This window comes from Anabas testudineus, chromosome 8, assembly GCF_900324465.2.
Source record: "Anabas testudineus chromosome 8, fAnaTes1.2, whole genome shotgun sequence".
Taxonomy (NCBI): domain Eukaryota; kingdom Metazoa; phylum Chordata; class Actinopteri; order Anabantiformes; family Anabantidae; genus Anabas; species Anabas testudineus.
Window position 1 is genome coordinate 18420783 of NC_046617.1, and position 27056 is coordinate 18447838.

At 40.8% G+C, this 27056-nt stretch overlaps 2 protein-coding genes across 5 annotated transcripts in view; one reads left to right on the forward strand and one right to left on the reverse strand.

Moving 5' to 3' along the window:
- Positions 1-1947: 1947 nt before the first annotated feature.
- baiap2l2a (BAR/IMD domain containing adaptor protein 2 like 2a) lies at positions 1948-11667 on the forward strand. The gene is made up of 14 exons (XM_026353450.1): positions 1948-2001; positions 2414-2489; positions 3329-3415; positions 5313-5374; positions 5477-5548; positions 5809-5874; positions 5977-6114; positions 6984-7085; positions 8148-8217; positions 8711-8900; positions 9377-9442; positions 10389-10458; positions 11149-11189; positions 11570-11667. The coding sequence occupies exons 1-14, from the start codon at positions 1948-1950 to the stop codon at positions 11649-11651; spliced, it is 1176 nt and encodes a 391-aa protein (XP_026209235.1). The 3' UTR covers positions 11652-11667.
- Positions 11668-13485: 1818 nt separating this feature from the next.
- pvalb6 (parvalbumin 6) overlaps positions 13486-27056 on the reverse strand; it is a 30827-nt gene continuing 17256 nt past the window's right edge. Inside the window, exons 1-5 of one of the 4 annotated variants that reach the window (XM_026363654.1) lie at positions 20703-20873; positions 16092-16157; positions 15038-15170; positions 14810-14919; positions 13486-14217 (exon numbers count right to left, since the gene is read on the reverse strand). In XM_026363654.1, coding sequence (XP_026219439.1) covers positions 14192-14217; positions 14810-14919; positions 15038-15170; positions 16092-16152 — 330 coding nt within the window. In that variant the 5' untranslated portion in view covers positions 16153-16157; positions 20703-20873 and the 3' untranslated portion in view covers positions 13486-14191. Of the gene's footprint in view, positions 14218-14809; positions 14920-15037; positions 15171-16091; positions 16161-20702; positions 20874-27056 lie in introns of those variants that run through there. The other 3 variants (XM_026363496.1, XM_026363730.1, XM_026363575.1) reach the window with 3 other exon arrangements.

Here is a 27056-nt window from a genome sequence, read left to right on the forward strand (position 1 = left end):
GTGCCATCTAGTGTGCAGGACTCGTTCTCCTACACTCATCAGTTTAACATGCTTCGTTTAGTCTCTAAGTCAACGACTTAACATCACAGCAACATAATTGTTACCACAACATGTTCCATGCATTTCCAGAAGGATACAGAAGTGCTCCACGTGGCATCTGGACCTCTCCTCCAGCAGTTTTTTTGAAAAAACAAATCCAGGTTGATGATGATAAATCCACTGTAGACGTGGTTCTGCTGCTGTGGGTTTTTAGATTGGCTGCAGGATAGTCAGGTTTCAGGTCCAGTGCCAAAATATGAAGGTTGAAGTTGGGAAAGAATCAATAACTTTCTCTCCAGTCGTCAGAAGTTTGGATTAAATGTGGCAGAGCTGCACTCTCCCCATGCTTTTGTATTTTTTATCAGTGGTGAGATTTTCACTTGTCTTGGTTTTTGTGGGAATTTTCCTGCAGCACCTAGAAGTGTTGACACTGATCAATATTTCTCGCTTCGCTAACCAAGAGTAAGATTTGTTCACTTAGTGTGTTTTATTCCATTTATGTATTTCATGTAAAACGCTGACATACTGCACTGTACCACTGCTTAATGTTTTGCCATGTGCAGTTTGGACAAGGGGGATTTTGACATTTAAAGTGATTAAAGTAGGAGGATTACAGGATTTGTGGCACATTTGGACACAGAACTCTGCACTAACCAATCAAAACTGAGGAATATTAGTGATGTTAATGCATTAAAGGATTATGATGAAGTAAATTACAGATTTACAAATCTGGTTTATTTACAACTGCACTTGGGATGTTTCATGTAGCCAAAAATCTTTACACTCTTTCTATAGAAAAACCTACTCTGAGTAAAAAGGATGAAAACTGTAGATGTCGGGAACAATAGAACAAGCCAAACATAGAAAATCCTAATTACAGCATTAAACAGAACCGTTCTGAACGTGATGTGGTGAATATGTGTCCAGGAACATGTCAAACATCTTCCGTGTTCTGCCACAAGGGGAAAAGCCTGAGCCACATAACCGTATCTCTACATGAACCACAAAGACTTGTTGACAGATACCGACTTCCAGATCATTCTTTGTTCAAAGAGTTTGAGCTACTTCCGTCTTGGCTTCAGTGGCTGTAGACCTGCAACAATTTTCCTTATTCAGTTAAGAAAAGTTTCAGGCCCTTGTTGTTCTGTGCTGTTAATCTGCTGGGACAGCTGCCTCCTCTGTCTTTGTCTATTTGTCTGTGTTTGCTATAAATTGTTATTATTATTCACCTGGTTCCAAACCAGTTTCCCCCTTTTGGGAAAATAAAGCTGAATTAATTGACGATGATTGATTCATGTATTCTCATCTGAAACTCTCACGTCTCTGCAGAAATAAAATAACAACAAATCCCATGGAAAGTTGTCAAAGCCTGAAAACTCTTTTCCTCTGTGCCGCCGAGTGAGTCACAGCACTGCACTGCCTGACATGTTCCATATGTTACGAGGAACAGAGGCGCTCTAGCTTATTCACAGTCAATCCCACATGCGCAGTCCTGCTGCCGTAAATTCTCACAAGTGAACCAAACGTGGTCGACGGAGTAGCACTGTCAAAAAATATCAGTCTTTTTATGGTGTTTCTCGACAGTAAGAAAACTATAGAGCAGCCTCAACAGTGGGTCGATAGACAGTAATATATATCAGAGTGTCTCTTATAGTATTAAATAAAACATACACACACATTCAGGCACCCGCCCAGACAGTCTGGGTTTACAGCATATGTTGGACTGTTTTATGGTTGGACCGTGTTTAATTATTTACTCTGGTCTTTCTCAGGCCACAGTGGTGTTGATTTCTACCACGCTGCCTCCTCTTCTTAACTCCACGCTAAGACTGGCACCATTAACTCGCTGGATGATTTAAGGCCTGCACAGCCGCTTTCACTGAGAGCTGCCCTGTTGTGGATAGAAACATGTCGGGAATGAATAGTGATCAGCTGCATCGCTCCACCTTGGGGGTTTACTCAGTAAGTAACAGACACTTTGTGCAGGTCAACGGCTCCAATTAGACAACAAGCCTGTGTGTGAGACACAAGTCTGTCCCCAGATGTGGTTTCCTACAATTGACTCCTCAGGAAGCTGGGACTGTTTCTGGCTACTAAGGAGTGAAGCTCACTTAAACTTCTTTATGTGATCTCTGCAGAGCAAACACGATGTGAATTCTTAAAGTCAGCTTCAAATTCAAGGAGTATTTCCTTCGGCTGATAACACCAGGGATTTGAGTCTTAGCTTGTCTGTGCTCCAGCGTTGGGGGAGAAAGTGTGTGCTCATAAATACCGATTGAATTGAATTGGTCTTAAAGTGTGTTTAGCCTTCAGAATTCAACAGTCTGTTGAATGTGATGTAAATGTGTACTGTATGTGTGTGTTTCCCTCACAGAGCTTGATGGATGAGTTCAATCCAAGCCTACAGAAACTGGTTTTGATGGGAAACAGCTATGTTCAAGCTTTCAAGGGTAAGAAAGAAAAATCCATGAAGCTTCACACCTATCTTTATAGGTGCTATAAACTGAACAAACTCTATTAGCTGTACACTGAATGTGGGCGCTGTCATGCATGTATTTCACTAGAGCTCAATCCAAAGTTCACATGCTTCGGGAATATCCTGGTGCTGTTGTAGTTGTAGGTTATGGGCCTGTAACCAAGATATGCAGAGGTTGTTATGACTACATTATCAGCAGACAAGCAAACTGCCCACACATATATTTAATTTAATTTAATATGCAGCTGCAGGGATTCAGGATGCTGGACGTAGGTACCAAGACTATGTGGTGGCTTTTTGTTGTTATGAAATCACCATTAGACAGGTTTTCATTCCTGAAATCCAGCCACCCTCAGAGAGTGTGTGTGTGTGAATGACTATTACTATTGTTGTCTAGACGTCCACACCGAGCAGACCCACTGTTCGTGGTCGTCCACTGTCAGTCCGAAGCTGCAGGGGAGCATCAGGAGGCGAAAGCACAAAGCACCTTGTGTGTGTGACGAGCTGCAGCTTTTATCCTTATATTTTTATTTACAATAGAAAAACGGTGCAAAATGTGAAAGGATCTAAATTGTGAAATGACTGGGTGCAAATAAGTGTGAATTTTTGTGGTTACAGCATTTTGGTTTTGTACAATGCTTCTGGAGGGTGGTAGAGATAAAGCAGTGTCAGCAGTAGATGGGTAAAATGTGTTTATCGTGATTTGATGCTGCTTTTTGTAAAAATAATCATATTTAAAATGTGCACATTGATATTTGTGTCTGTGGACAAAGACTAGCTGTGTGTGTGTGTGCGTGTGTGTGTGTGTTGCAGATCTGGCTGTAACAAGCGAGGCCTACTTCAACACACTTTCAAAGATTGGAGAGCGGGCTTTCCACACCACGTCCTCCCGCTCCATAGGTACGTTTGCACGTTTGTATTCATGTGGAGTCTCATGATTTCCACGTTGTAATATAGAGATGTGCGTTTGTTTTCTGCACCTCTACAATCCAGGATGTGAGCACTTTGTTTCATGTGTTTATGGCTTTTATTAAACTAATTAAACATTGTTCTTGCACATCATGATGACCAAAGTTTACCCTCAGGCGGGATTCTATTACCACTTTCACAATGACTGTGTTTGTTTAACGTGTGTGTGTGATAAGTATAATCTTTGATGTGTAATTGTGGAAAAAAATAGATATATATATAAAAAAGTATATGTGAGAAAAATCTCAAAACATCAGTACATTTCCAGAATTAAAAAACATTTTAATTGCTATTATTACATATTCTATTTCGAGTCACAATGATTCAGTGGTTCAGAGTTAAAGAGCAACATAATTTTTGTTTTGAGGATTTTTATATGAGTTGTAGCCGCATGTTGGCGGAGTGCATATCAGATGCCAGCAGAGAGCATGAATAATAGACGATGACAGGCAGCAGGCTGTGCTCTGTTCACTTAAGTCAAACTGTGTAGTGTCAGGTTGAACAGCGGGGTTGAAGATATTTGTCCAAAATGCATCATTAGCCTACTACTGCTGCAGTGATGAGCTCACCTGAGTGAGGAAATGAGTCCCAGCATACACTTTAATAACAGTGACAGGAAAATTAAACAAGCATTGCTGGAATGTTACAGCATAGGTAAAAGCTGTTTGTTTTATTAAATGGATTTAGTCACACAGTGTTCAGATCATAAAGGCTTAATACAGCAGATGAGTTTTTACTGGAGGCAATTATGAAAGTGTCAAAACACAGTTTGGTAATTATATGAAAGTCACCACAAATCAGAAAACATTAACATTTCACAAAGAAAAAAAAGTTAGATGAAAGAAACCGTTCAGGAACAAGGAAACTGGTTTCAGATTAGCTGCCAACTACGTCACATACTGAGACCAGGAAGAAAAGTATTATCAGTGAAAGAGTCACTGGAAGCACAACACGGTCATTACTGCAAACTACTGCACAAACACATGGAGTCCGCAAGAAAAGCAGAAGGTGCAGCAGCTGTCACGGTGGTTCGCTTGGTTACAAAACAGCTGCCACAAAAAAAGTCTCAGTGGAAAATATCCAGGTCCCTGAACGACGAGCTAAGAGAACTAGCTGTCAGGATTGTTTAGGAAGACAAACTTTTCTCTGTTAAACCAAACTACAATCTTCACCTGTTCTAACCAAGTGCTGTGAGTTCCTGAATCCTACCATATAAAACCTAATGATGTCTGAGCCACAAATCTGGACACTGTGCTGCAAGCTCAGATATTTTTGCAGAAATGAAAACAGGATGTTTTGCTATTTTTGCAGACTGTTGCTTGTTTACATTTATTTGATTTATTACTGTAGGTGTCAGTGTACAGAACGTGCAACTTGTCACTCATGATAATTATGAACAAATGGTCATTATGAAAATAGAAAACATAACTGTGCTGCCATCATGTTTCCTAAGAAAACATATTTATGATTGCACAAGTTGAAACTGTCCAGAACCCTGACTTAGGAAAGAAGGTTACAACTTAGAAATAGAAATCAGTTTAAATCATTTGTTGAGCAGTGAACAGGAAGCTGCAGCTGTGATAGTGCATTTTCAGACAGGAATGACTTTTAGAGAAGGTGCAATTATAGACATGATGATTCAACTCACAACACACAAAGACACGTCGTGCAAGATGAAAATATGTTAACTTATTGCATTTATTGCATTATCCTGCTTTTGTGACTCTGCTTTGTAGGTTTACAGAGATGAAAAGAAAAACAGCATCAACTCATTACAACCCATTCTCTTTAGTAATATCATTTACATGTGGTCGGTTTTGCATTTTAGGAGATGTCCTGATTCAGCTCTCCGAAAACCAAAGAAGACTCACGTTGGAGCTGGAGGGAGTCGTAAGTCAAACAGATAATCATCCAGCAGATTATCAGTCTGCTTTTAATCTTTGTGGTTCAGTTTCTCATGTTTTCACTAAAATTTTGTGTGTTTCTCTGCAGTTCCGATGGTTCAGTGTGGAAGTTCTTCAGGAGATGGACAATAACATCCGACTGGATCAAGACTACATATCGGTAAATGAGGGCTAAGCAGCGGCCGTGCACGGTCAACAAGGACTCTTCAAACAGTTATCTCTTAATGTCCATGAAGGAAAATTTAAATAGTAACTGCAGGGAATCATGACAATAACTGTGGACCTATAAATGTGGTCATGTGGCCCTGGAGTCAATTCTCTAATTAATTCATTTAGCTGCTAATTTCCTCCTAATGTGCTGCTGAACATGGAAACCGAGGTGCTCTCACACAGTCGTGATGTGATTTGTGTGTCACACAGGGCAGCAGGAGGCACTACGAGATGGCAGTCCACAACCAGAGACAGCTGAGGAGAGGCACCAGCCAGGTTCTCTGCTCCTTCTGCACCCTGGAGGAAAATTCATTCAAGCTTCATTGTTTATGTATGTGTCAGCAGCGTGTGTGCTGTATACTTTACTATATGTGCTGTGTGTATCCTCAGGATGAGTATGTGCAGTTCCTCAGGCAGAGCCATGAAGAGGCTCTGAAGGAGGAGGAGAGGCGATACCGCTTCCTGGCTGAGAAACACTGTGGACTGATACAGTCCATCGCCCACCTCATGAATAAGGTATACGACTTACTTCAAATAGCACTTTTGGATTCAATATTTCATGGTTTGTGTTGGGTTATTGACTTCAGGTGCCGAATGAATTGGGTTTGTCGTGCGGCACATGGCAGTGAACGTAAGAAAGATGCTCAAAAGAGATAAAAGGTGTAATTATAAGAAACCAGGGCCTTTAGGGAACCCCCCTCTTTCATAATGAGGGTCAACCAGCGGGCAGCTGAGGTCAACTTTTTACTCTACCCACGTCACTGACTGCCGTTCAAGCTTCAGCTTCACAGTTCTGAGAAATAAAATTACAACATCACTATAAAAGCTAAAAACAGCGCCGGTGGTAAATGATCAAAGGTTGTAAGATACTAACGCTGCCTCTTTCACAACTCATCTAAATGATTCGTTTGTTATTAATCCAAATGCTCAATCCAGTAATTATGATCTTGTTCATAGTCAAATCAAGTCTTTACACTTTACTAAAATCAACTCTCATCTATTTAAAATGTTTGATGCTTTATCTCATACAGTGGAATTAGTGAGACAAAATCCTGCCTTTATATCATCATTTCCTGTGTTGTCGTATAATTTTCAGTCATTATCCCCTCAGTTTAATTTGATTTCTCAAAGATTTTGCCTTTTCTTTTTCATCGTTTGTTTCTTTTACTGATAGAAACAGGCTCTCTGCCGTTTCTCAGTGTCTCAGTTCAGTTACTGTTAGATCCACAACAGTGTTTCTATGTACCTAGAAATGAATGATTACTGTGATTTACAGTTCATTTCATTGTTTGCAAAACGTGCATTAACATTACAGCTGCTGTAAAATGTACAGATAAAACCTGTATTTATAGACATGTGTGCTCTCTGTTTGTGTTGTACGACAGACCGTAGGTTCTCTGCAGCAGAGAGCTGACGATTGGACATCGGAGGTGAACGCCACCCGACAGCTTGAAGCCAGGCCACGATCCACCAGTCTGAGCAGCACTGTGAGCTTTTATACAAATGTTTACTTGTTATATAAGTTATTTTTAGTTAAAGTTAAGTTATAAGTTCTAAGTTATTGAAAAGTAATGAGGTCATCTGCAATTCTAAAAGAAATACATAGATTCTATCCTGACTTTTATTATTGTTTGTTTTTATTTCCTACACTGTGAAAAACTCAGCTCATCTGGAAACTTACTGCAGCTGTATTCCTGTTATGAGGGTGCCCTCTGGTGGTTGGAGCCTGATTAGACTCCAAACCATCAGAATGAATTACACAACCAGCATGAAACACAAATGTGTTACAGGAGGATTAAACCTAAGCTAAACAGACAGAGGACACAGGATATATATACATATATATACACGTGATAATTGAAGCTGTGAAGCCAAACCTTATGTTTCTACCAGCTGAATTTACAGACGATGCACCGTCTTTGACTATAATTCCAGACAACTCTCCGTCTTAAAATAGAGTCTAACATCATGGATAATTCACAAACTGAAAGTCTGTGTCTCTTTATACAACAAAGGCTGCAATTACTATTCAAGTAAACCACAAAGACGCTCCTGAGATAAACCCTGTCAGTCTCCGTCTGTTCCTTCTTGGAAGGTGACATCCCAATGAACCTCTCAGATCCCACATCCTGCTCTAATAACAATCGGAGGATTAGCACGGATTCAGTGTTTGTTTTGCTTTGACGTGGGATTTATCGACGCTTGGAACAGAGTGAAGGCTCTGAGCCAGATCAGGCACATATATGAGTTGTGTTCTTATAACGACACATGACTTGTATTGCTCGTGGTAATATACGTACAGCGTTACTGTACATATCCAATACATCCTCCACAACCTGCCCTCATTAATGAACCAGTCTCACAAGCAATGATTCAGTCCACTCTCGCCGTTTTACACCAGCTCCTGCTTCCATGTGGTGTAAATCCAGCTCAGTCGCACTGACTGATTCCTCTGTAATGAAGTTCTTGAATGTGGAAATGTTACAACTGGCAAAATGACCTGAACTGAATGAATGTATGTGTTGTCTTAAACATTAATGATTGTGCAGGTCGGGATGAAGGAGGAAGATTTCAGAAAGAGCAGAGAGGAGATGCCTCTCGGCAGCATACCATCGAGGGGTGAGTGGTCAATTCAGACGGGTTTATGAGAAAAGATTTCTCTTTACTGACTTATCTCAACACAGAAGCTGCTTCATAGCTCTGCACATTGAGCACTTTCCTACGTCTTCTCTCCTGATGTGTCGTTATGAGTAAAACAGGTATCAAACACGTAAAATGGTAAATAATATTTGAAATAATAGATCATTTGTATTTGTTATAAATAAACAAAATATGCACCTTAAACATTAACAACTTAATTGTTTGCAGCAGCCTTGTTGTCCTTGGCTCTGCTGTTTACTGGTAGATAGAAAATCAATGACACTGTCTTCGGTTTGATGGATGGCACCCCCCACCATCGAGCAAAAAGAATGATGCACAGAGTGAGATATTAAGTAGTGTGATCAACCTCTGAGTTATGAAGGCCATAATGAAGTCTTTTATAGTTTTAATTACTCTTTTCAGGAGATTTCCTTCTTTTCTCTGTGTTAATAAATTGTTTCATGTGTTTCAGCCCCGTCTCCCCAAGGAAGCATTTCTCGGTCTGCAGGCGGTGGAGGAAGATCCATGAGGGCCCTTGCTGCCCACCAGCCTGCTGGCTCCAACCCCACCCTGCTGCCCTTCACCAGGGGGGAGATAATCACTGTGCTGGTTCAACAGGCCAGGAACGGCTGGCTGTACGGACGTGCTGACAGCAGTGGACGGTGAGAGATGCTCCCCCCTCAGTGAGGCTGTGTTTATCTGTGCTGCACGTCTTGATTGCAAATTAATGTGTACAGGCAGATTTTTAGCATAATGTTTTCTACGTTTCTACATCTTAATTCAGCATGTTAGCATTTTCTAATTAACACAAAACACTAGGTACTGCTGAGGCTGAGGGGTGTGTGTTTAGTGTTCAGGTATCTGGTCAAAAATCAAAGTTTGTAGTTAAAGATTTGACATGATGACAACACTAAAACATTTCAGGGTATCACCAAAGGATGTACAGTTTGCTTCATCCTCTTTATTGATGTCTGTACACAATGTCACTACAATCAATTCAATAGTTGTTGACATATGAACCAAAGTTACTAACAGCACAACTCAAGTGTACAGTTTTACCATTTCTTTTAAATCATTTCCAACAGTCCCAGTGACATTCACACCTAATCCAATGTTTTTGTATCGCTTTCATTTTCAGTCAAGGATGGTTTCCATCCAGCTTTGTGGAACAAATGGATGATCCTGCAGAAACAACCATCTCCAAGTAAACACGCATTCAACAAATATACATGTCGTATCTCACACCAACCAGGAAGGTGCAGGTTAATTTAAGTGATTCATCCTTCTCTGTACAACAATTAAATATGAATGAAGACAAACCAAAGACTGAACAGACTTCCTGTCCCTATTGTTTTATGGGGCAAACAGTTATTTAAGAGGGTCAGCACGAAACTCAAAGCCTGGAATGATAACGTGGACTATTTAAGATATTTGGGTGACCCATTGCTGTGAGCAAAACCAGTACGAGTTTCTAAGTAGAAACTTTACTCAGTCATTGTGGACACATGCTACAGCTTCAAATGTGTAAAATGTGCAAGTGGAAGTACCCCTGTCAAATGCAAAACATACTTTTACTACTAGTCTCTGTGTTTAAAATGAAGAATCTGTAATCCTTAAAGCAGGCACAGAGCTAGAGGGGTGATGGGGTGGCACAGTTTCCCTCATAACTCTTACTGCCTGTGTAGGTGGATGTCACCTCCATCCAACTGTTTATTACTAAATGTTTTTAACCAGTTGAATTTACAAACTGTGATTATTCCTATTTATCTCTCAAAGTCACATTGCATTAATAATATGCAGTTGTCTCCTAAAGGCAGTGTAATACAGAAGAGGTAATTCCTCGTCATTTGATGTTTCCTATTTGTTTTACTCTAGTTGTAAATGCTGATGTATGCAGCGCTGGGTGTTTCTGGGGACTGCTACCAGGTGTCAGTGCACGTCGGTGCTGCTGTGCCTCCTTCACTGACTGTGTGTCTTTCTAATTTCTAGCGTTTATTGTTTTATCATTTCAGTAACTCCACCCACCATCGAGGAACAAACAGAGGCAGCATTAACAACCTGATCAACCAACCAGGAAGCAGCAGCCACAGCGGAGCCCCACCTCCTCCACCTCCACCTCCGCCGCCACCCACATCATCCATACCTTCAAATAAACCCCCTGAAATGCAACCATTTAGTGCCATGCCTGACAAAAAGGCTGAGCTTTACTCAGAGAACAAGGTATGGGAATCAGTCTGTCGATCCCAGCTGCTATAAACTAGACCCTCATGTTTCACTGACTAGGTTAATATTTGGAGAGTGTAACAAAGCACTGATGTTGGAATAGTTCAGTGTTTGTACAGTGGATATTTGCTTTACTGTAAACATGGACTTTGCTGATATGTCCAGCAGGGCTACTGTGGCAAGGTGCTGTTCTCAATGACGCCACACCCAGCTTTCTGGTGGATGCAGGGAGGGAGCTCCAGCTGCTGATGGTGTATGAGCGAGGACGTTGTGTGCATGTTAGATGTTTTTTGTGATTAGAGGCAGTGATCAGACTTTTTGGAAGTGTGTGACACTAAATACAGTAGGCGTGGTACTATACATAAACCTTAAGGTGTGCAGTGATGTATTCAATACTCTATTTCTGTGTCCTTACTTTATAACACATTGACTGTATTTGGAGTTCTGGTGCGTTGAGGTTTTCACCTTGATGTCTCTGCATGATCTCTGATGTTGAGAAAACAGTGACTTTGCAGTTTGTGTTTTTTGCAGTTTAATAGAGTCTGAAACACACTGCGTGTGTGTGTGTGTGTGTGTGTAATGAGCAGCTGGAAGACTGAGTTAAAGCAGAGAGACCAGGGGTCAAGTGCTGCAGAGCCTCCAGTAGTGACCTTTATTCACCTGCACCTTTCTCATCTTTTTCTGCAGAGATCACAAACACATCGATCACAGCCAGAACTCTTCCCAAGGTAAGACTAATGTTACTGCGGCTCTGCTTTCAAAGTGCAGGCAGCTTGTTAGATGTTAAAACGGAGGCCACTCGTTCTCTTGCACAGAAACTAATGGTAGTTTTGAAGCATGTTGTAGAGCCACTAAACGAGAGAACAACAGACGAGGGCAGTGATCTCAAACGACACAGAATCGCTTAACTTCCATTAGTTTGAGTGTAGTTCAGCACTGAAATCATTTGTGTTACAGTCGCGCTCCCTTCAGTCGACCAGTTTCCTGCATGATGTCTGTACAGTTTGAACAGTGTACACTTTCAAAGACATTGTTGAGCATTAATTGTGTCTTCCTCTCTCCTTCCAACATTTATCTCCCGCTCTCCTTTGCTGTTTGTGTTGTGAAGAGGTACCAACCCATTTGCAACAGTTAAGCTGAAGCCCACATCCACCAATGACCGATCGGCCCCACGTCTGTATCGTAGATGACACCCTAACTGTTTATATTGGGCTCTAATTATTCTTGACCTTGGAGGTTTATAAGGCAGAAAGCTGAGTAAGAGCAGAATAAATATTCTATACTGATACAAGCTATAGTTTCCATATTAAAACAGTTATGTAGGAGAACAGCAAAGAAATACAATAACTATTTTAATATTTTTAAGTTTGGACAAATAGTTTAGAAGTTTCATCTTTAAATCTGTGAACACCGACAAATATATAGAAAATGCTGCTCTTGTTTTTTTTATTCTTCTATTTTTATTATGTTCTGTTACGTGATTTGTAAAATAATAAGAATGAATCAACAAGTAACAACAGTGTTTTTGCTAAATGATATGATAGTAGGAGCTGATATATGAATTAATTAGATTCTACTCATGGTCTTTTGTACAGTTAATTTTATAAATCACTTACTAATGTATCTAATTCTGTTTAAGATCCATCTTTAGGAATTAGGGATCAATGTTGGTGCCAAGTGCTGTATAACGCTACAGTACGCAGCTATAAAATCTATGTCATGTTTTTTAATGTGTTTAATGTGTTATTATATTGTATCTGAACCATTCATCTCTACATGTTCCAAATATGATATTAAGTCCATTGCTAAATATTAATTGCATTACAAATGTACTTTGGAAAATGGCTTGCAGAAATTGAAAATGTAACCTCTGGCAGAAAATGTAATGTGTTGTAAAAATAGAATAAAGCGTCTGAGGAAGAAATGTAATGAAAAACGTAATGTCATTTTTATAGTGTCATATAATTATGTAATAATTAACTTGCATCACTATATGTGCAGGTGGGATTCTCTGCTGATGGTTCAGTGGTAATACTGATCTGCTGTATTATTATGAACCAGCAAGAATAAACATGGAGTTGTTAAAATACAAAATAATAATTCAGGTGTAATGTGGTCAGTTAAAGGCCCTGATCACAGTGCACAGAAGTCTAGATAAAATAAATAGGAAATATCTCTCGTGTGAAATAATCAAAGCTGTTATAAAAGTATAAAAGAAGCTGGTTGAGAAAGTGTTGAGGCCTTTAACACCTCCCATCTGTCTTACTGTGTTTATTAGAGGGAGACTTCGATGCTTTTAGGAAGCACTTTGTCACGTGTTAAAGAAGAGGCCACGTCCCATAAATATCCTCTTTCCACTGACCATCTGTCTTCCTTATGAATGACACTAACCTTAACAGTCTTCTGGGGAAAGCAGTGAGCCAGTCTGAGCTGCAACAGTTCTCTGCTTTCTGTTGAAGCCACAGCCTCAGAGCCTCACATCTGTATTTATTTGCTCAGGCGGTAAAATGGCCTACTAAAGAAGATTCCCGCATTGCCTGTTTGGTTCCTCCGCTGGGGATACTTAACCCAAATTGAACCTCAGTGTGAATCCAATTGTGCTAATGGCTTGACGGCACGGTTCTGTTAAACTAGCACAGCACTTCTGAATAAAGACTCTTTGGCGATGGGAATAACGTGGCCTCGGCCTTCCATTCTCTACTTCAGTGAAGGTGCATTTATTATGTAATGTGACTGCAAAAGCCTGCAGAAAGATGCTCCTCTGTAATCCATAATATAACATACAGTGTGATTTTATGCAGCTTCACCGTCAGTGCTAATGAACAGTCTGACTGAGGGACAATCGTGGCCTTTTTAAAGGGACTCCTCTTACGTTACTAGGCTGCTGTCATGATTTGCCTCAGTTGTTGATGTTACTGTGACTAAGAGCGACAAAGAGGGAATTAAGGTGAGCAGTGTGAAATCAGATAAGAGAATAAAGACTTGACAGAAAAGTCAATTACCTCGAGGCTTTGTTTTCTTCATTTTATTTTATTCTTTCACAGCTTGACCTCTTTCTTCTTTTGGTATGTTTTACAACAGCTCATTACCACAGAAGAGAAAAGGATAGATAGATAGATAGATAGATAGATAGATAGATGGATGTAAGGATGAGCTGACGGTGCAGAGGGAGGTGCAGGGACACAGGGGGACAGAGGGAGGGAATGCAGGAAGGACCAGAAGTAAAATTAACAGAGGATGGAGAGAGAGATAAAGAAAAATGGGGAAGTGAGAAGACGTGTTGGCTTAAAAAATAAAAGATGAAGTCAGAAACACAGAAGGAAACGAGGGACTTTCTCTTAGAATCTCAGTTTTCTTTAAATCTCTACTTTATGCTTTAAATGTGTTTATTCCTGCAGGCATGTGTTATATCTATACATAAACAGAAACAAGAACAGTTTGTATAAAAAGGAGAAAATAAATAGGATGAAAGTAGCTCAAGGGGTTTTTAAGGATGTGTGGGTGTGAAGGGGGGGGGGGGGGGGTGCACGCCACAGCCTACTTCCTATAGCGCAGCAGTGCGCTCAGTGAAGACAGCAGTGGGGACGAGGAGAGTGTGGAGCAGGAAGCGTCTCCAGTCTACGGTCATGGTGGGGGTGTTGAGGTGTGGATGTAGGTGCAGGGGAGAGAGAAAGGTGGGTCAGTGGGTGTCGGGATGGGGTGGTGCTCGTCAGTCACACTAGGTAACTGCTTATTCTTTCACCAGCGCAATAAACTCTGAAAGAGAGAGAGAAAACGAATGTTAGGTCGAATGTTTAGTTTATTCTCCATTTATAGATTTACAGGGAGGAAATGTAGTAAGGTAAGTTATTTTAGTGAGTTCAGGGCTTTTATGTTGAAAGGTCAAAAATGTAAGTGGTAACAGGAGACAAGCCGCGTCAGCTGAGGAGGGTGGGAAGGAATAAACCTGCTGCCCTGGATCGAACTTCAGAGCCACTGTCGGTATTTTAGAATAAGTATCGGCACAATGTGAAACCTGCAGCTGTTGTTTTATCTTTTTGTTTTTTTGCACTGCAAAATTAAATCTTCAATAAAGAAGTCAGACGCAAGGTTCAACACCTTGATGTCCCTCAGTGGTCCAAATCACACAAACAGGAAGTCTTTGTTGCTTTCTGATTCACCAATAAAAGCCCCAAACCATAAAATATACCTAATCTGAAAGTCATCTGCTGCCTTTCTTCACTAACAACTAAACAAACACGTCATCATATGCAGATCAATTAATAAATAAACAATACGACCACACTGTCTGTGTCCTCTCTATGTTTCTGTTGCTTGGTGTCTGTTTGTGTGACTCTTGGGGTTTTACCATCAACTCCGATCTTTCCGTCTCCGTCCTTGTCGGCTGCTTTTAAAAATGCTTTGGTTTCTTTGTCTGTCAGGTCTCTGCCATCTTTGGCAAAACCCTTCAGGACAAACCTAGATGGGAACAGAAAAGCAGAGTGGAACTTCACGCTGTTATGTGTGTGAGTGAGGTGTGTATCTCGATTGAACGTAGGGATCTGTGTGTGTGTGTGTGTGTGTGTGTGTGTCTCACTTGAGCTCCTCCTCTTCTATGAAGCCACTGTTGTCGGCATCCAGTACTGTGAAGACCTTCTTCACTTCATCAGAGGACTTGGCCTTCAGACCGACCATCTCGAAAAACTTCTTATGGTCAAAGGAGTCAGCAACTGCACACACACACACACACACACACACACACACACACACACACACACACACACACACACACACACACACACACAGAACAAGATTCAAAATGTCAGCACCTTCCACATTTAAACTCCAAATGTTAACTGGGGATGCTCCTTTTCACACACACACACTGACACTTGAAAGGTTTTACAAATACTTTGACTTTTTGTGATACCAGGCTCGTCCTCCCAAAGAGAACTGTAATCCTTCATCGTTGATGCAGATTTGTGATGAAACTACTTTAAAAGTTTTGTTAAGTTGCTTTGTTCTGTATTGATCTGGGTGCTGAGCCTAAAGGCAAAAAAATAATTATTACTAAAACAACCTTCTTACAGATTGAGAACATGTGTTTGCCGGAGGAGCCATTAGTTCTAGGTCACCGCGCTCTGTTTTACCAACTAATGTACCTGCTCAGACTGCACGAGCAAAACAAGCAAACAACTGCAAGTACACAAAATGTAAAAGACAGTAAAAATAGTTTTAAATTTTCTATGAAAATGGAAAATAAATCATTAACTTTTCTCTATGTCAGTGTTGTGTGATTCAGGACTGAAGCACAGCAACGCTTTGGATCAGCATGAAGCGTTAACTTCAACTCCCAAGATGCATTTCACAAAGACAGCTCCAGCTGGAAACTAACGAGTACAGTGTTGACAAATGTGAAAACAAAATGTGGGTCAACTGGTGAAGACAATCCACTTTATTTAAATGAAGTTGATAAATGAAGATGATTGCGTCGTTTAGCCGACCATCTATGATGTATCTCCTGCTGCTGGACAGGTGCTAATTCAGGAGACACTGATAAAACACTGTGTCCCAGAACCAGTTCACAGCTGCAGTTCTGGTGCCAAAAACCTAGGTGGGAACCTGTGATTTATCTGTGGGAAGCACTTTACCTGCAAATGCATCTAGAGCTTTCTTGATGTCACCAGCGTTGAGGATGCCGCTCATTGCCATCTCAGCTTCTGGATAAAGAGGAGCGATGACAAAAGACAGAGAGAGAGAGAAAGAGAAGGACAGAGAGGGGACAAGGTTAAAAACAAGGTCGCTAGAGAGCAGAGCGAGAACTCAGAGACATTCTCGTGTTTCACTGGTGACACTTTAGAAATGAAGCAGGAAACCGGGACATGTGAGAAGAAGGTTACGAGTGACAGAGCAAGTAGGGGTGACAAGGGGTCATAAATAAGGTCATAGAAAAGGGAAAAGATTAAAAGATAATAGTAGAATGAACCAGGAGCAGGAAGGGAGGACGTGAACAGAGCAGAACAAACAGTGCACTGCCCAGATCAGCATTTTCCATTTCGCCTGTGTGATATCACTGGGCTGTTACAGTTAAAAGCAGGACACAGGGCCAGAGGCCAGGTCAGCGGGGGTTTAACGGGCCATCTGAGTCTTCTGCTGTGTCCGAAATACCGCAGGAGAACACAGTTTGTCAGCCCGGACCAGATGGAGGCGCCTCCCACTGTGAAAGTTGAGCCCAGCAGCTAACAGCGCTTTGGCTTTTCACTGTGTGTGTGTGACTGAACCTGATCGCTGCTTATGAAGTTGTCACCTTCCCCCTGCACCCTGACTGATGTCTTTCTCTCCTCTGCTTCTACTGCAACACACACACATATATACACAGCACGTACGGGAACACACAGTCAGGCAAACGCACAGGGAACCTCCAAGCAAGCAGCCGACGACAGGAGCCCAGAGAGCCGTGGTGCTGAGAACAAGTGAGTGACATGTGGATTAGGGGATGGGTTGCTCCGATTTCACTTTGCTCATTGTGGTCTGGCAAACCTTAAGAGGGATTTGGGACAGTCATTATTTCAAGTAGGATGTAGAACAGATGACTGACAAGTCACTCAGGCGTCCACACAAACGTCACCTCAACCTGAATCCAGACACACACCCCTCGCTGGGCTGTCGGCGCTCTAAAAGAAGTTAAAGTACCTGCAGATCTCCAGGTAACCTCCTATAGTGACGGGACGTACCAGGCTGTTGAAGTTCCTGGTCATTTACTGATGCACCTAAACAGTTTTTCACGTTCATGAGCCAGTTCAGCAGACAGCAGAACAGTACCACGCTGAGATGTGATCAGCTTTACTGGAACCAATACAGATCAACTGAAATGGGATCTGAACAGCCCCAATAGGTCTCTGAGGATTAGTGTATCACCAGCCTCCTTGTACCTTTACCACCACCGTGTTATCTGTGTGCATGGAACATAATGCTGAGTTGGCAGATATCACGGCTCTGTCCACAGTGTTGCTAACAAATCGCTCATGTTACATCGTGTTCTGCTGCATCATTTCTCAACTGTGATTCTGGCTGAAGTGAAAATCCTTAATAACACTAATGTTATTCATTCAGGGTTCATTTTAAGTCGATAAAAATGTTTACCACACAGTGGGCAAATTATGAGCTAATGACCCGAGAGGCCTCTGATAATGAGCATCCTCATCCTATTTGAGGGTTATGATACATTTTAAAATGACGGATGGTCGATGGACACAATGAAAAGACATTATAGCACATACTGTACGTCTGAAACCACCCAGTAGGAACATATAGACACACACGGCGCGTTAACCACTATTTGAAGTAGTTTGTGGATTCTTTCCATTGCTGTAACACGAGCCTGTGTGGAGGTTCGGTGTTATCTGCTTCTGTAACATGCTGCTGCACACACAGATCAATAACAGCTTAACTTGTGTGGCCACACATCCAATCTTTTACCATTTTAAAAGCACAACCTCCTTCCCTGACCTTTCCCATGAAGGTGTCTGATGGGAAAAGAAACAATTCACTGTGAAATGAGGAGGATCACATTGATTTACTGAGATATCTCAGTCGGTGTGCTGCTAGTGGAACTGTATAAAATCAGCCACATTGATTTACTTAAAGGAAAAGATAAAGACCAGTGGTGCTGATCTGATGATTGTCTCTCATCTCAGTGAATAATCTGAAATGCTTTGTCCTCTCTGTGGCAAACAGTTGAATACATATTAAGGCATTTACAGTTTCATTCAGGTCTCATGGTTCTTTTTAAAGGTACAGATCAAAATTTAAGCAAATACACTTCTGGGAAAGTTTAAGGATTAAATTAGCACCAGAAACATGTTAGCTGCTGGACTAAGACCACGTCCGGTGAAGGCCCTGGTGTGGTTGTTTGCTGCAGCTCGGTGTCACACTACACTCACTCTGCTGTTTAACCCAAACGCTCGATTCTAAAATGTACATGTTTACATTATGTATGCTCGTGTAACCGTGGTAGTACCACTAATCGTGAGCTCAGTTTCAGGACCAGCAGTGAGCAGTCAGCAGCATCTTTTCATCAGCTCCGAGTAATTAGCAACAAACCACTGCTCTGAAACACAAACACGTGTTTTCACAGCTTGTTAAAGCAGCATTCATTAGAAAACCAGTGGAAAGAGGTTTTACAGTAACAGTTTAAGAGCATCGTTCACAAACCAGCAGTTTTATCTGCACCACTAACACACTTATTGTTTAGCTACTGTCCATACAGCTACTGTCTCTCTGACAGAACAGTGCTTTGACCTGAACTCTACTGAGTGTCCCGTCTCTTACTGTTTAGCTCATTGATTTCTGCAATGAAACCCTGAGCTGTGCTGTTTACTTCTTCTTTCAACCAAAGCCATTTATACTATAACCAAACATTATTCTTCTACAACACGTGATAGATAAATGTTTGACAGGTTTCAGCAGGATACTGACAGAGGTCTGTCCACATGAGGTTGACCTTTTATTTCCATTTTATTTCCAGCAGATGAATATGTGAAGTCCCACGACCCTGATGGTCACTCAAAGTGTCTGAAACCTAACCATCCTACAGTCCTGCCAGCTCCCCATTCTACAGTAACAGCTGCACAAGTGTGTGAATCTATTTGTGTGTGATTATACGTGTGGGCATGGACGAGTGTCAGACAGCTCAGCTTAAAGAGTAAAGAGGAGAATATGTGTATCTCAACAAACCTGAGCCACTCGTGTTCATCTGACTGTCCTGTGTTTGTGGGGTCGAGTGAATCATTGCACACAGTTTGATGCCTTTATGAGTTTCCCCCCATTAATGCTGCTGTGTCAGTGTGTGAATCATGATTTATGCTTTTGTTAAGTTAAAGCTGAAGACTCTTTTGTTCTCAGTCACAGAATAAGAAAGCTTTTCTTCTCCATGTGTCGTTGTTTGTGCTGCCAATGTAAAACTAACTTTATATAAATGAGTGCTGTAACAGAATTCAGTTCTTTGTTTTACATTGTCTATTGATTTTCTAGACCTGCCGATATAAAGAAAATAAAACACAATACTATTTGAACAAATACATATAAATGCACCAGTACAAGCACACATCTGTACACCAACACACAGCCAGGAGAGAATGGATTTGATAAGGAGCACAGAGGCCTGGGGATCATCTGGCTGTTATCACCACTGTCCACTGTCTAATCCTTTGGCAGGTACAGGACAGGATAGCTTAACCACACAGTTGGAGCTTGGCAACAGCAGCCCTGTACAGTACTGTGTTTTTGTGTGTGTGTGTGTGTGTGTGTGTGTGTGTGTGTGTGTGTGTGTGTGTGTCTGTTAGCCGTGGTCACACTCCCACTTAACTGCAGGTAATAAAGTCAAGTTTTAATGGGATGACTTTGCAAAACACATGAGATAAAAACATATTTAACTGTCAAACTCACATATTTGCATAACATATTACCCAACAAATTAAAAATGTAAATTCAAATCAGTTTGCCATTGAAAGCATCAGTATGGGGTGTTGCATATTTCACTGTGACACACAAACAAAACATTATGCACCCTTCTTATTAATTAACCCAAGACAGCATCCACTTAAGTATTGTTCTGTCTCTAAATATAAATATTCATGCTACGTAATGCATCTCTTATGTGAATACATGCAACATTTTTATTTTCAAACTCAGCGATCGGCCATGGAATCATAAGCACGTAGAGATGTCTTCTCAAGATCAGCATCAGCATTTTCACTCAGCTACCTGCAGTGTGGACGTGAGCGTGTATTCAATCTCATTATGTGTAATTAAAATTCGACCTTGACAGATACGACAAGTAAGCACAGCAACATTACGCCTGTTTTCTTTTAGGCAACAAACTGCTATCAGAAAGTAATTACTTCGTTTTTATATAGTCTCTTTATCTAAATCTAATTGCACTCAATAGAAGAGCCTGTAAAGAGAGTAAATTGCATTTCTTCACTCATTTTTATTTCATACCCCTTTTTATTATATTATATTCTAGATTTTATTCCATTACAGTGAATTATATTCTATCACTGAATTAGATTAGAAAGCAACACAAACACCTTTTCACATCTGAGCCGTGCAGTAGATAACCCAGTAATGTAAGATTTCTCAAGGTAAAAAATATCATACGCTGCAGATAATGAAGGAAAACACAGATTATTGGTGCCTCAACCTTCATCTATTTAACATCTCCTCCGAACTCCTTCTCTATCTCAGTCATTCCTTCTTACCTGGCTACTGACAGTTGGTGTCGGTGGGACGGGTGCAGGAAGAAGGTCCAGTAAAACATCAGGGGCTCTGCTCTTTCTGTTTTATACATGCCCTCTCCAACTATTTTAGGATGAAAAATGGGAGCCCAGTTCAGCGGAGGGCCAGTGATGCTAAGCTGCTCGGACCAGTCGTATCGCTTTCCTGACTGTACTCATACTAATCAAACATTACTATTAATAATCATAAATCTCCACCTCTCATTCGAGCCAGACCTCTTTTCTTATGCTCACCCTTTCTCGCCCTCCCTCCTTAGATCCCTCCCTCCTTCCAGCTATTTGATTTCTCCAACTAATTTTCTCCACCTCCCACCCGAGGGACCTCGCTCTGTGCTCCAGCTCCCCTCTGATCTGATCTCTCTTTCTCTTTGCCTCCCGCTGTCTCTCTTCTCTTAAACTTTTAATTTTCACCTTTAATTCTCATCTAGCATTTCATCCTTTAAGGCATCCAGCACCATCAGTGGCAAATTAAAAGGCCTTGAGCAGCTCTATCTTTACCACGAGTGTTCTTTCAGCTTATCTATAACATTATGTTGTTGAGGTGGCAGTAATTTAAAGCCTCGTCTGGAAAAGTCTTGCAATCAAAAAACATAGTACCACTGACTACACCTCAAGTTATTCATTGCATATCACATACAGTATGTCATTTAAAATGATAACAGTGACAGACTTAGGACACTGAACACAATACAACTGATCCTCGAGTTCAGTCAGAGGTGTTTTTACAGAAGGAAACGATGATGATCCAGCACATATAGATATGCCCACTAGAAGAGGCTTTTTAAGTTGTTGTGGAAAGGCATGAAGAAGACACCAACCTTCACAAACTTTAACACTTTTTCAATATATAGACACAGTCATAGCTTGACAAGACCCCCGTGCTTAATTATGGTTGCTGCTGTAGGCAACGACTGGAGAAGTGCTGTTCAGAGGAGGCGCTTGGCAAACTCTAATCTATACTCTCCAATAAGTGGATCGTTTTGCCTCAGAGGCTGAATTAACTAAACGTTTGTGGGCTTTGCGTAAAGCAATACCTAGACTAAGATGCTGAGGTCCAGAAAATCCCCATGATGCACTGTGGAGGCCTCATCATGACGTTGCAGAGACAGAACCTGCAGAGGAGCCCCATTGCTCTTTATCTCTCACGCCAACATTAAAACACTTGGCAGCCTTTACACTACTTGGTACTAGGACAGTGCAGCACGCCCTGCCCAGGAATCCTCCCTCAGGCTAACTTATAGATGTGAAGTGATTATAGATCACAGCAAACATCACCCGTTTCCTCCAGTGGCATTACTGAAGAACTTCCCACACTGACCTTTATAAAGCTCGGGTAGAGGGAGGCCGATACGAGACTTCAGGGCTGCTGCCTGTACGTGAAAGCCATAAACAAGTTTTATTGGGAAGGACAGATTTATGTGGGCTTGAGTCTTGGTGTAGAAGTTGTGAATAGTGTGTGTGGCAGACATTAAACATCAGATCTGTGTTCGCTGCTGTGGAACAACTTTCATTAACAGGTGTTATTATCACAGTGACTGTCAGTATATTGTATTTATGTGACAGCTTTCACATGTACCAGGGCTTTTGTATTGCTGTTAAAGATTTATTATCTGTGCAATGTCAAGCTTGCACTGTAAAGCGCCTTGAGAGGACTTTCGTTGTGATTTGGTTCCGTCATTACCAGAAACAGAAATAAAAATGTTGGTCATGTTCACAAACGCTTTATATACGCTAAGGTTTGTTATGAAATAATTTCATGCTCGGTGCACCTACTGTCGAGTTACAGGTAAAATGGAAAATGTAATTAACCAACACTGTCATTTAAAAATGATGTCCCTATGAGACTTTAAATGTGGTGACATGTGTTTTGATGCAACATATTTTCTGAATGACTAAAGCACTACGTTTATTAACAGTAAGTGAGTGGACAGGAGATGGGAGGGGTGGAAGGAGGGCATGTCCCATGCCAGGTTTGGTTTAGGCAGGAAAAAACTAAAGTGAGTGGAAAGTGAGAGTGGTAGAAGGCCACATGTCAACAATACAACAGAGATGGAAAAGCCAAATAATTGAAAGTAAGGCAGAGAAAATTCCTATATTAGGGCCAGGTTTATTTGTCCCAAAGCCTAAAGGGATCCTTCCAAAATTCATTTGGCTGTGGCTTCAGGATGTTGGTTCCAGATGTCTCACTGTTTTACATTATTTACATTATAACTGCATTAAAAATACGTTGGCTCATGTGATTACTTATGTGACTGCGCTTCCTAATACTTTGTTTCAGATTTGACTGGTATACTAATGCTAACATTTCCAGCAGTCTCATTAATTCACACTGTAAATGTGTGTTGATTTTCTATTGGGGCTGAAGCAAACCTTCACCAGAGCTATTGTTTTCACACAAACACATGCTGCCTATTCTGCTCATTCCCCTGAGGATCGCTCATTTCACTTATTTCAGTTTGTTAGTCAAATATACGTGTTGCATTGCACATTTAAAATTGAAAGCAAGCAGGCTTAAACCACACTGTGTGTCAGACCATCCAGAGATACTAATTAACTTAATTTAATTTCCACTTTGCAGATATTATGTCTTTTTTTATGTACAAACTTTTTTCAGTATAGTTTAAGTAAAATATTACATCACGTCCTATAAGTTAGAACAAAGGGACATTATTCTTTGGATGAACTAAGAGGATAAAGCCCAGTATAATGAAGAATTCCAGGGGGAAGAAGAAGAAAAGGAGAAAGGATCTAGATAAGCCAACATAATGCAGGCACGTTATGTCCCTGTTTAAAAGTAGTAGGAAAGACAGTGAAGGAAGTTTCCAGTCATCTGTTGTTCTGCACATTTTGACTGTAGTAACTCAAATGTTTAAACTGAAATCACACATCTGAAGTGCTTACAGAGGGGTTGGCGTGCACTACAGGCAGTAGCTTCTCGTGGCTAAACAATTAAATTGCACATCACTTGCAACATCCATCCATCCTCCTTTGTCTTACTGTGAGGAAACAGCACTAACCACTACACCACCACGTCTCGTGGTCACGTTTTTACCTTTAGACACTTTTTACTTAAGTACTTGTTAGGTCATGAAACTGCATTTACTGCATTACTAAGACATTTACAGCCGATTCCATAGCACACAGAAATATCAGAATGCTTTTTAATACAATATGAACTGTAAGTTCACTTACTTTAATGTTGTTCTTGCCTTTGAGGTGTCTGGATCAGAACATCAGCTAATGGAAACAGAGGTTTTTGACTTCACTTCCTCAGCACTGTGCAGGTTGTGTCTACATGCAGCAGCAGGAACGGCTTTTCATAACATCTGATCAAATCATGCATGTACAGTAGAACAAAGTTCCAGCATCAGCATCTTTTTTGACAAGGTTTTGCGTTCAGATGAAGTCAGTCTGCTTGATTTAGTTCTATCGCTGAAACGTCAGCAATGTGACAGGTTTGACAGACACAGACACGAAAAACATAATAGGAAAAATCTGGAAACAAAGGCTGAAGTACACACTTATTGCAAAGTGCATCACTTCTATGGAGGTTTGAGGGAGGTTTTAATGTAGGTTTAGTGAGTATGTATAACATACACACTGGGTGGAGGCGCATTTTCTAAAAGGTATCTTAAAAAAACACAGGTTTTGTGAAAGAGAAAAGGAAAAAGGTTGTTGTGTTGCACTGTCTGTGTCCTTCACATGCATTATATTACTGTGTCTCAGCAGTTTTTTCCCCATTGGTCTCTCTCACAGTGAAAAGATGCACAGTGAGAAAAAAATGAGTGGACAGAAAATGGTGAAAAGAAGAGATGGATGGAAAAATAAAGAGGCAAAGAATCTGATAGATTGGGTGGAGGGGGGGGCATGATATCTGACAAAAATGAGAATGAGACAGGAGAGGACAGGAATCATTTGCCTGTTAATAGGAAATCCAATCCAATCTTGTCTGCTGTCTGCATTTGTGAAAGTGTGTGCGTCCATGTGTGTACATTTGCTGATGCAAGTGCAGCAAGATCCACTTGTTTAATCATTGTTCTATTTGCGTAAATATCAAGGCATCTACACAAATCTCCCGCTTTTACTCTGTATAATCAGAATCTGTAGAGACATAAGGCTTTACACGTCAGACACATTTTGGTGCAAAGGAACACTCATTGCTGCAGAACACACCCTCTGTCGCAAGTACAAGGACAACATGAGACTTGGATATTAGAAAGAATGACCTGTCTGTACATACACGGAGAAATGATGCCCGTACAAAGACAAGATGAGATGATGGAAGGCAGAAACAGGAGTCCAAGGCTGCTCACAGAAAAAGATTTCTTGGTTGTGATTTAGGGAGGAAGATCCATGTGTCTGCCTGTAAGTTTGGACAAAGTGGGAAATGAGATCTCTCAGGTCGGCGTGGGAACCATCCAATTCATGAGATGTCACAGCTGAAGCTATCGCTATTATCACTAGTATAAAGGTTGGATCTGATGGTTTTTGTTTTGGCATTTTGGCATTTAAAAAATGCATCACTAATAAAAATCATCATCATCATCAGTGTGTTGGTGTGGTTGCCCTGCTGCTTGTTCAGAGGACTGAGACTGTAGACGTCCAGGTTGACTAGAAAACTCATGTAATATAAGGAAAATTTATCTTATACATTGGGAAAATGTGAAATTCTGTAAACCCCTGGATTAATTGTAAACGTGTGCTCTAATCAGGGGTTTTGTTTGGTTTTGCTGAGCTATTTAAGGATGTTGTTCAGAGATTTTTCTTCTTCTACCTACCTTCTGTTGTGTGCCACTGTGTGTTTGCTCTCATGCTATATGTACAATAGGTGCATAAATATCAAAGAATATAATGTAGAAAAAGTAGAAACATATTCAATGTCCATAAACAAACACACTCACATTCTGGCACATACCAGAGGAATGCTGCAGCGAGATCCAGTGTGTGAACTGCAGGGTGCAGATGAGAGTTGGGGGCGAGTGTGTGATTCACACAGTATCTGGTGCGAGTCTTGGCAGAATAGTGCGAACTCAGGCAACAGGTGTCAGGAAAAGTTGAGACTGACTTTAGAAGCCAAAGGAGTTCCAGCATGCACATATGAGGGTTGGTGAGTTTTCAAGTACAGTGGGAGACAGAAGAAAAGAAAAAAGACACAAAACTTTTTGACATGAAAAAGTTTTGGACCAAGTTAAACTAAAGCATAACTATAATACAAACTTAAGATTATTGGGAACAGGGGAGACATAAGATAAGATATAAAATAAATTGAACCTTTTCCACCAAACAAATTCCACGACTGGTTTGGAGCCAGTGCTAAATTTGAAACCAGGTCTTTGTGTTTTGCTCTGGGTCGGCAAAGCTGCTTCCAGAATGGCGCCATTAATACAATTTTATCATTTATACAATTTCTTCTCCCACAGTGGAAAACACCTACACCTAAGTACATGGAAATGTGCACAAATAGCATATGCAATAGCAGACCCACACACATACTGCACACAAATATGAAGAATATCAAAGACGTGTTTGACCTTAAAGTTCAATACAGAGAGGAAAATGTATTTGCTGTAGTGTGTGGGAGGTGTGAGCAGTAAAAGTATATCAAATTCTAAAAGATCACTGGTGTCAGCCAATAAAAGAGAATCTCTTAAGCTTATTCCATCCTTGAATCCTTAAATTCAGAATCCTGTGGCCACATCTGCACATTAAGATAAGACAACACAGACTGTCCGTCACAGGGGTTGGTGCTGACGTTATTTTGTTAACTCAAGAGTGACTTGGTATCAAGTACAGAACCATTACAGCGACACCAAGGCCAGTGTTCACGAAGAAAGCAATCTCATCATGCAGATGTCTGACTTTATTTGATCTTTATAGACACTATAAGTTTAAGAGTCCTGAGTGAATGGTCCGTTAACACACATAACGCTAAGCGGCTAACAGTTTGCTGTGCACTGAAAGCCCACCGCATTGCAGTTAAAATCTAATTTCAGTCAAGGACTCAGTCCGGTGAAGGATTATTCTGGACAACACTCTGCAAGTTGGCAGAGCGAAAGGGACCATTATCTTTACTGTATCAATCAATCAATTAACCAATGAACTGAAGATGTGTGCATTAAATGAGGGCAGTGTATGTGCATGTGTGCAAATGCTTTGATTTTATCTACAGTATGTCTATAATGAGTGTGCACTTCATGTGTCTTGCTGCTGCTTGTGTTTGTACTTCAGTGTCGCTCAATTTCCTGTACTACAGTATATTACTATACTGGCATAGTAATATAGTATACTACATATTACTTTATGCATCAAAATGAAGAG

Coding starts and splice junctions, on each gene's coding strand:
- baiap2l2a (XM_026353450.1), top strand. CDS start 1,948: ATGTCGGGAATGAATAGTGATCAGCTGCATCGCTCCACCTTGGGGGTT. Junction 5,875..5,976: donor TGAGGAGAGGCACCAGCCAG/GTTCTCTGCTCC, acceptor TATATGTGCTGT/GTGTATCCTCAGGATGAGTA. Junction 6,115..6,983: donor TCGCCCACCTCATGAATAAG/GTATACGACTTA, acceptor GTTGTACGACAG/ACCGTAGGTTCTCTGCAGCA.